A 10,341-nucleotide genomic window follows, 5' to 3' on the forward strand; every position below is an offset into this window, starting at 1 on the left:
CTTATATTATGTGGACGGAGAGCATCAATCGATAATACCCAAGCTGATTTGATTCTATTTCTATTACTCTATAGTGATAAATAAGAGATGTGGATGAAGGCTGTGGAACTCAAAGAGTGAAGTTCTGCTTTCCTTTCAACACCATCTCCTTTTCACACTTCATCTGGGGGGGGGCTCCGATGGCTCACCGGCCGTCACTCCATAAGTTTTGATTTCCAACATAGAGACGTTTTTTCAGACTCTACAATGGCGCCGAGCAGTGGGAGGTCGCATCAACCGAAGAAGGGACTCGAACACCTCCCGTGGTCTCCTGCAGGCAGCAGCCTATCGCAGGCGGCTGAACGGTGTCTGGATGGGCCGGAGGCGGAGGCAGCAAGGAGCGCGCCGGTGCCCGGGAGAAGCCAGGGAGTCTCAGCCACCAGCTGGAGCTCGGACCTAAAGGCCTGACCCGGATCCAGAGGTTTTCGGTCTTTACGCATTCAGCGCGTCGCGTCGGGACGCGGAAGGATTACCTGTGATGCCGATGTTAGGTCTGCGTGAGGGGAGAGATTCGATCGGGACTCCCATCTGACCCCCCCCCCCCCCCCCCCCAGCTCGATCTGAAACCAGCCCGATGTGCAGCTCTTTTTTTTTTTTTTTTTTTTTTTCGTCACCAAGTTCAATCTGAAGATGCTCACAGCAGTTGAGGTTGAACTTTACCATGACGCAGCAGCTGGGAGCTGTGCGTAAAAGTTGGGCGAACACTGGACAGGAAGTGTTCTAATTATTATTACCCCCCCCCCCCCGGGTCCCTCATTTCCATATCTGCCTGGAATGGAGCCAATCACCCACCGAAGTGCAGCAAGAGTCGTTTAAGTATTATCCGTCACAATTACACTGACATGCGCGATCTGCGCGCGGGCATGCCGGCCGTGCGCGTATTCCACCGACGCCGCTCCCTCCGGAGAGTCTCATCCGCTGCTCGTGGATGAGTTGGCGCAAGGAAGCGACGCGTCGCAGAGAGAGACCAACATGTCCCGCCGCAAGCAGAGCAAACCGCAACACCTGAGGTCAGAGGTGGACGCGCCACGGACACGGACACGGGCACGGACACGGGCACGGAGCGGACCCCGCTGCAACAACGGTAGGTGTCCGGGAGCACCGGGAGCACCGGGAGCACCGAGCCCGGGCTTGCTGGCTGAATGTCTTTATCGTGCAAACTCTATCTTTATTTTATTATTATTATTATTATTTCCTGATTTTAAAGTCATTCGAAAACGTGTTAGTCTGGAAAATAATTAACACGTTTTTTGAGACAACCACGATAAATGATGATAAAAGTTTTGAATCGGTTTTTAAATAAATTATTAATCATTGATATTTTTCTTCAGAAACTCTTTTTGAATTGGGAATGCCAGGAAGCGGTGACGCCAAATCAAAGCTGTTTTCGTGTTTGATTTCATGTCAGCTTTTAAATCCGCCTTTTAGCGCAGACACGGCTGCCGTTCGTCTCTGACGTGTTTCTACAGCTTAAGTTCGGCTGGAGGCCTTCCTGCCATCTATTATAAACTTCAGAGATTAACATTTACGCCATTCATCAGGAGAAAATGATCGGAAAATCAAAGGTACCCGAAACCGCAAACAAATTGTCATATTTTACAAGTATTTACTCAAATTGCAATAATGATAATAATAATAAATAATGTGGAAAAACAAAACAGATCAGGCTAAATGGATTTCAACATTAGTCTGAGCACATGAAGGTTTTCCCTGGAGTGTATAAAATAATTACTGGACGATGATCGTCCTTCTACACGTTATTTGTAAGCTGTTATGTAACACCAGAAGCCTAAAACATAATTTCTGATGTTTTCATATTTCATTAAACAATAACATTTTATTGCGGATAAGTGTGCAGGAAAAGCCTGGCTGTCATTGGAATCTAACTCAGAACAATTCATGAAAAATGCAACCTTTAAACTATTGGACGTGTTTATCCAAAATGGACTGAATTTAAACATATTTTAATCCGCAATGCTAAAATTTCAACGTAAAATCCTGGATTTAACTCCCACCGGGCTCGAGGTGAATTAATTTAACATGATTCATATTGTATTACGCTATCTATTTATTTTTTTCATCAATAAACCCAACTTGCCTCTGCAAAGCGCGTGCTGCAGGTCTTCCCACTTTGTTGTTGTGTTTATTGTTATTTGTTATTTGTGGCTGTGGAGAGGTGAAGAAGACGAGGCCCTTCCACAGCGATGCGTTCACTCGGAGGTGGGCTTTGATCGAGCTCGCTGACTTAACCTTTGTCAGCTTCATCCTAAAGGGGCAAGTGCTCCGCATGTCGCGCATCATAATACAATTAGTGCATCTGAACCATCGACCTCTGCGGGCCCAGAGGTCACACGGCCAGAAGCTATCGCTGGCTGAGTCTGTTTGCTTTTCAGCTCGCAGCTTCATTATTTTCCTCCAAGCCCCTGGCGTGAAGCAGACGTAAATCTGTTTTCTGCCCCCCCCCCCCAATGATATGGATTGAGCGAGGGGTGACATTTAAAAACAAATCTCTATCTGTGTGTTATTATATCTGGGAATACGTTCAGAGCTTTAAATCAAAGCTGATCTCTTCTTTGTTTTTCCTGGAGGTAAACTCCTGACCTAAAGCAGTGGATGTGTTTCCATGCCTGTGTTTGCTGAATCGCCATGGTGATCTTCAGACCACCCACCTAGTGGGCCCAGCCACTGATCATTTACTGGCGAGTTGGACTTTTACAGAGGTTTTCGCCACTCGGCTGTGTGAAAATCTGCTTTTTTCATCTCAGATGTGCATGAGGCGAGCCGAAGCCACAGACTGCAGCGTGTTAACAAACTGTGTGTCTGCACATGTGGAGTACCATAGTATGCTGCAGAACTGTAATGCCGGATGTCTGAGATTATCATTAGCATGCTCATTCTTACCGGGGGTGAAATAGAGCGGCAATACACGAACAAGGATGTTAAATGGGTCTATGTCATTTACTGCGTTTCAGAACAAGTGGTGCAACACATGTAGACCCACCCCCCAAACACACACTGATCTTATACAATTCATGATATTGTGACAAAAAAAAAATCATAAACAGTAAAAATTGTCAGATTGCAAACAAATAAAAAAAATCTGCTTTTGTTCATTATTAGAAAACCCCAACTTGGTCCTGGAAAGCCCGACTGTACATAAAAATAATTTAGTATTGATTCTCCCAAACTTTCCATCTGTTATTGCTGCCTGTTTATGGACCGAAGCCCGAACACCAGCAGTGATTCTGAGTCTAAAATCGTAATTTAGAACCTTAAACATTCTCGTATCCATTTTCTCCAGTTTATTCAGATTTTTATTTATTGGCTTTGTCTATAATTTAGAGATTCATGGTAATAAATAGAAAAAAGAAAATTACAATCAGTAACAGCTGTTTTCCTCAGAGAAACAAAAATAAATGCTCTTTAATAGAATTTGAGCAAAGCGAGTGTTACAACAAGCAGCGTTCAACACGTGGCAGGCTCCTTGTGTTTAGTGTGCCGGATGTGAACGTGTGAATAAATAGATAAACACACCTCAGTGGTAGAAGACGCTGCCAGCGCTCTTCCCACTGTCTGACTCAACTTTAGGTCTTTTCTTTTCGTAGAGATGAGACTCATCGCTGAATTGTGTGAATCCACAGAAAATCCATACACTGTATGGAATTTCATGACCTGTCTGAACGCACAAATGAGAGGTCGGATGATTTTATTGAACTGTGTTGATGCTTTGGAAGAATTATTAACATCTAAAAACAAGGGGGTGTGAGTTTAAAACCTTTTTCCACGACTTTAAAGCCACAGTATTATTATTATTATTATTATATGTTATTATTATTATCATCTTTATGCTGAATTTTACAATTGAATGTGGAATTGAAAACGGCGATTTAGCACTGGACTAGTAATTTTAACAGCTGTAAAAAATTAAAATAGCTGTGAAAACTTGTCTTTCTAAAAAGTGAATAATATTTGTTGTTAAAATGTAGACCTCAGAGAGCCTTTGGGTTTTTCTTAAGCAGCTTCATTGCCAGAAAAAAGTATATTTACGTCATGTTTTTTTTTACATTACAATATATCATATATATATATATTTGTACTGGCAATCTCAATGGTTCTTTAATCGTCCCTCACGTCACCATTTATTCTGCCTGACGTCTCTATTATCGTTGGACATTTCAGGATCTCTTGTGGAATTTTAGGTTCATTTGTCTTGAAGAGTTTGGAAAGATGGACGGACTGCTACATGTGGAGAAATGAACCAGACACCAAACCAATAAATAATCAATGCTACCTTCTTAATCTCTTTTCTCTGTGTGTGTGTGTGTGTGTGTGTTTTCAGGCATTGCGGAGGCTATGGAGAGAGAGGAGGCCGTGGCCGGCGGCCACAGCCCGGAGGAAACGCACGTCTGTGACAAATGTTGTGCTGAGTTCATCACGTGGACTGAACTGAGTGGACATCAGAAGGGCTGCACTGAGGACCCCTTGGTACTGATAGTGAAGGACAATGAGCGGATGCCTGTCGGACCCTCTCCGGTTCCGAGCGTGGCATTCAGTGATTTGTCCGCGGCGGAGTCCACGGGCGCTGGCTTTGACTTGGGAGAGACGCTGGTGACGGACAACGACAGTCTGGATCATTTAGAAGAAGGCGCTGAGCGAGATGAAGCCATGGAGCTCGAGCAATGGCCAGAAGACAAATGCATCTCATCCTCCAATCCGCATCCTCCGGATTCAGACGGGTCCTACGTGTCTGCCGGTATCTACAGCATGCCGAACACAAATGTAACGCTGGAGATCCTTCACAGCACGCGGGTGGCTGTGGCCCAGTTCTCCCAGGGGATCAGCAGCCGCGGCGCCGGAGGGAAGGCCGCTTCGGCAGCCATCCCTGTGATCCTGGAGCATCTGCTGGCGCTGCAGAAGCAACAGGTCCACCAACTGCAGCTCATCGAGCAGATCTGCAGCCAGGTGGCCGTCATGAACAGGCAGCCGGTGCAGACGGCGCTGAATCCAGTCTCAGGAGCCCCGTCTCAGACGTCTAGCCCATTCCCGCCTCAGGCCATCATGCCGCCTTCCGTTCTGCCGCTGTCGGGGACGATGCCCTCGGCTGTCAACGGACAGGCAGCCGTTTCTCTGTCCTCTTTTCTTCAGAGGTCACAAAGCCCCCCCTCACAGACGATATGCGGTCAGTCCACATTTAGAGACGTAACACGTACCTCAGCTCCTTCAGAGGATCCAAGCCCTACTCTTTACAGCGGCGGTGGCGGCGGCAGCCACGGGCCGCTGTGTGACGAGACGGGGGCCGCGCTGCTGCCCCGTTACCCAAGCTCACACTCTCAGACACTGAACTCCCCCAGCCCCCTCTCCCTGGGGCAGAACTGCCTCCCATTTCTACCTCAGAGCCCCCCCAGCACTGTCATCTTCCCCAATCCTTTGGCGAGCATCGCCGCCACAGCCAATGCGCTCGACCCCCTTGCGGCCCTGATGAAGCACAGGCGAGGGACGCTGTCCCACGTGTCTTTGTTTGAGCCCAAGCCCAGCCCAGAGGAGCCCTTCTTTAAGCACAAGTGCCGGTTCTGTGCCAAAGTGTTTGGCAGCGACAGCGCGCTGCAGATTCACCTGCGCTCCCACACGGGAGAGCGGCCCTTCAAATGCAACATCTGCGGCAACCGCTTCTCCACGAAAGGCAACTTGAAGGTGCACTTCCAGCGGCACAAAGACAAGTACCCGCATGTTCAGATGAACCCCTACCCGGTGCCAGAATATCTAGACAACCTACCAACAAATTCTGGGATTCCCTATGGAATGTCGATCCCTCCGGAAAAACCAGTCTCCTCGTGGCTGGATAGCAAACCTGTCGTAGCAACTGTCGCTGCCACCATGGCTCTTCCGCTGTCCTCCAGCGACGCCAGTGTCGGGGGCTCAAATGAGCCTGTAAGTGTGACGCCATCTGTTAAATCTTCCTGCCATCCAGCTCCTTTCGATTGCGGGTCTTTGTCGCCCAACCGCAGAGGCAGCGAGGTCCATTTCTCTCCAGTGTCAGAGTCTCCGCGGTCGAATCTATGGACGGGAGCATTAAACAAACCCGAGGGGTTACACATACCCCAAAACTGCTCCCTAGGTCTGAGAGCCAACCCAGGAACAGAAGCGACCAGTAGTAGAATCCCATCTTTGACTCGGACGCCTGAAACCACCGCCTCTGCATCCCCCTTTTCCGACTCTCCACCCCTCCTGCTGAGCTCGGGTGAAACTGGGTTTCCAACCGGGGACTTCCTGGACTCTATGCAAACATCTGAAACCTCAAAGCTCCAGCAGCTGGTGGAGAGCATTGACAAAAAGATCACGGACCCTAACCAGTGCACGCTGTGCCACCGAGTCCTGAGCTGTCAGAGCGCGCTGAAGATGCACCAGCGCATTCACACCGGGGAGCGGCCCTACAGGTGTAAAGTGTGCGGCAGGGCGTTCACCACCAAAGGCAACTTGAAGGCCCACGTCGGCGTTCACAGAGAACGGCCGCCTGTGCCGGTGCAACACTCGTGTCCCCTTTGCCACGAGCGGTTCACCAACGCCGTCATCTTGCAGCAGCACATCCGCATGCACATGGTGGGGCCGGTTCCAGACGCGGCGCTGCTGGACGGGATGCGGGAGACGGACAGCCGGATGGCTGTCGACGAGCGGAACTGTGACAGTCTGAGCAGCGACAGTAATGAACTCACCGACGACGTTTCGATGGAGGAGGATCGTGAGAAAGAGGAAAATACAGATCCTGCTAAAGCGCCGCTCCTCGCTCGATACGCCGCTCCCACGTCCCCTGCAGTCGTTTCAAGTGCGGCCGCTCTGGACGACCAAGTGCTATCCGGCTCCGTTGCCGGCCTGAACCACGCCCCGGGTGTGAAGCCCCTGACCAACGGTTTCAACGCCGCCCAACGCTGCTCATCAGAGAGTTGCAGCCCCAATGCGTCCGAGTCATCCTGTTCGCCTTGTGCCCCAGCATCTCCCGTTCACGGCCGGGGCACGATGGGCAGACCGTCACGGAGGGACGACAGGCCACAGGTGCCGCTTGCAGCCTCAGTGAAGAGCGAGCAACCCGATTCTCCCGTCTCTGCCCCGGCGGCCCAGGAGCTGAGAGGAATGCGGGCTGATAAGCTATGTGTGAAGGAAGAGAATCCTTACGCGTCATTCCTGCCGGGCCAGGAAAGAGGTGCCTTCACCTGGAGTTTCTGTTAGCCACACATACATGTCATATTGTAACGCCGGAATGTTCATCTCTGTGATTTCCTTTCAGCCGTAGGCCAGAACGTTCCCAGCCCGGCTACTAGCACGCCGTCCGGCGCGATAAAGACTGAAGTGAAGGGTCACCATCAAGCGAACGGCCCGTCGGAAGTGCAGCAGCCGCCGTTCAGCCCTCAGGCTTGTGCATCGGTTGGGACGAACTCCCTCCCCAGCGCCGTTCCCCCGCGGCGCACACCGAAGCAGCACAACTGCAACGTCTGTGGGAAGAACTTCTCCTCGGGCAGCGCCCTGCAGATCCATGAGCGCACCCACACCGGGGAGAAGCCGTTCGTCTGCACCATCTGTGGCAGAGCATTCACCACGAAAGGGAATCTGAAGGTAAACCGAGGATGTTTCCCCTTTGATGTGCTGTCAGGAATCTCGTAACAGTCGATGAGGAGGCAAACCATTTCAATTTCAATTGATGTGTCCAGTTTTGACCAACGGACGGGTCAAAGCCGTTACAAAAACAAGAAATCAGCGACTCGGAGAGGCTTAAATCCAGTAAATACAATTGGAATAATGTATTATAATAGGAGTAATATAATATATAATAATGCAATTCAAATATTGCTAATTAATTGTTTTTGTATTTTATTTTTATTTACATTTTATTACCAAGAAAAGAACCTCATTGAGATTAAAAATCTCCTTTACAAGAGTGTCCGGCCAAGACAGCCCAACAATTACAAACACAGCAGAAGGTTCATCAGAGCATTTACAGCCGGATGCATCTTCCTCCAACACCTTCAGTCTCAGATTCACTGAGATCAGCCCCCCCCCCCCAGACCCAAAACCCTCCTGCTGCAAATTCCAAGCTGCAGGAGCAGCGTACCTGAAAGCCCTTTTCCCCCATTTCAAGACAGCAAAATTCAGGTTCCTGAACGGGTCACTGAGCGAAGACAACAGCTTCCAACACTTTTCACATGAATAAGCAAGTTAACTCTTTCAGTGCCAGCCATTTTCAGCTCAGCTTTATGCTCACTGCTTTACGCTTTCGCCCATGTTGCCGATTTTCCAATCCTCGCAGAATATTCTTTACTATGACTATAAGTAAACACCGAACATATCAAACGAGAGATCAAAGTCTCTTCTTTCATCAGTAATAAAAAACTGTGTTCCTACCATCTTCCGTTCCGGGGTTATTGGCCGTTGAAGAGAGGCAGATTTCAATGTCAGGGTTGGCAGTGAATGTTTGGGTTATAAAGAAACGTCTTTATACGTTAATGGCACTGAAAGAGTTAAGAATGGCCTTATAAATAAGGACGTACCAGTCCAGGGTGAGCAGACGGAGCAATGATGATTTAGGGCCTGAAGATTTGTGATGAACCGCAATGCTCCGTGGTAGACTTTTACAAGGTGCATGCGTATACACAACAGCAGCAACAAGTTTGCTTTTAGCATCAAAGGAAAAACAGGATTTATTCCTAAAATCAAAGCCGAGCTTCAGCTTCATCAATGAAGAATCCCAGATACGGACTCGACCCTGAAATAAAGCAATCGATGGCAGGTTCGGAGACTTTGTATTTGAGTTAGTATAAGCATCGTGAATTTTGTTTTCTCGGGATTCAACATCAATTTTAGCTTTTGAAAAGTGTGTTTGGACAGCATCAAAGGCATCTTGTACGTGACAGAGAGCCTGACACTGGGTTGGCTTTCATTTCTGCTCTGAATGTGCCTGGCCTCAGATGCCCGTGAAATGCCTCTTTGTCTTTATTTCTCATCCGGTCTTTCATTTACAGTAAACCTATCGTTATAAAGGTTGGGGAGACCCGACCCGGGTTTCAACGTGTTTTATAATGAAATAAAAACAGCCACTAAATCGATCTCATCTTTCACATCAGGTGCATATGGGAACTCACATGTGGAACAACGCCCCAGCCAGAAGAGGCCGGCGGCTGTCGGTGGAGAACCCAATGGCGCTGCTCGGCGGAGAAGCCGTGAAGTTTGGAGCGATGTTGCAGAAGGACCTGGCAGCCCGAGCGATGAATGTCGACCCTGCGTTTTGGAGCCGCTACGCGACGGCCATCGCTAACAACCTGGCCACGAAGAACAACGAGATCTCGGTGATTCAGAACAGAGGCATCTCTCAGCTACACCCTCTGGCTGCAGGCATGGACAGACTCAGCACCACAGGAAGCCCAGTAGCCAGTCGGAGCAAGATGGACCTGGGAGCTCATAGGCACTTTTCTATGCTGATTGATGACGGCAAAGAAATTGGAATTAATTGAGAAAAAACCTGACTAGAGACTGAAAACTTATGCAATCAATTATGAAAATGAGATGTGTGTTAAACACTTTGTTTGATCCGGTGCATTATATATAGAGTTTTTTTTTTTCTTAAAGAGAGAGAGAGAACTTTTAATGAAATGACAGAGAATAGTCGGTTCTTCATGTTTTGCTGACGTCTGCCAATGTTGTTTTTCTATCCGTTGATTCAGTTGTTTGACTTGAACCTGAGAATCCCTGAGGTGCAGGAAAGGTGCGGATGCTCTGAACAAAGAACAAACGCATGTTCAAATCAACAATGCATCTCCTCCAATAGGCTGACCGACGCTGACGGCTGGTGCAAAGCACAAAACATGGTCGTAAATACCGACAACAATCAGTTACAATGAGAAACTGTCATTTTTAAACAGCAGTTGGACCTAATAAAAACTAGAACAAACACTCTGTATGTTCAATTCACTACTTCTCTCTGTTCAAACGCAGAAAAGAGTTCACGTTAGCCCTCCTTTTACCTCATGCATGCAGCAAAGTAGTACTACTCAAAAACAAAAATAAGTTAAGTTCTGTTTATAGCAGCAGGGACATACTAGAAAAGCACAGCCGAGCAGCTCATTCCCCTCATAATTAGATTCACACCGTCCACATGGTGATCTGGATAAATTATTCTTGGTGTCTTTATACACCAACCATGAAAAGTAAAAGTGAATCAGAGTTTATGTGTATTTTTAACAGATTTTTGAATCCGTAAATGGGGTTTTCAATGTTAAAATTTATTTTTTCTAACGTTATTCTGGATCCAATCCAGAT

The 10,341-nt window shown here is 48.0% G+C and overlaps 1 protein-coding gene across 1 annotated transcript; it reads left to right on the top strand.

Moving 5' to 3' along the window:
- The first annotated feature begins 1,011 nt into the window (after positions 1 to 1,011).
- On the top strand, positions 1,012 to 9,536 carry sall3b (spalt-like transcription factor 3b). Its single transcript, XM_068747200.1, has 4 exons — positions 1,012 to 1,123; positions 4,379 to 7,234; positions 7,325 to 7,644; positions 9,150 to 9,536. Exons 1-4 carry the CDS (start codon positions 1,012 to 1,014, stop codon positions 9,534 to 9,536), a joined length of 3,675 nt encoding a protein of 1,224 aa, XP_068603301.1.
- The last annotated feature ends 805 nt before the right edge of the window (positions 9,537 to 10,341 follow it).

Source organism: Brachionichthys hirsutus, chromosome 13 (genome assembly GCF_040956055.1).
Source record: "Brachionichthys hirsutus isolate HB-005 chromosome 13, CSIRO-AGI_Bhir_v1, whole genome shotgun sequence".
NCBI lineage: Eukaryota > Metazoa > Chordata > Actinopteri > Lophiiformes > Brachionichthyidae > Brachionichthys > Brachionichthys hirsutus.

Bases quoted from the DNA above. Each gene is read 5' to 3' on its own strand.
- sall3b (XM_068747200.1), top strand. From the start codon at position 1,012: ATGTCCCGCCGCAAGCAGAGCAAACCGCAACACCTGAGGTCAGAGGTG. The intron at 7,235-7,324 runs GTGCCTTCACCT...TTTCAGCCGTAG, and splicing joins CCTGCCGGGCCAGGAAAGAG to GCCAGAACGTTCCCAGCCCG. The intron at 7,645-9,149 runs GTAAACCGAGGA...CTTTCACATCAG, and splicing joins CCACGAAAGGGAATCTGAAG to GTGCATATGGGAACTCACAT.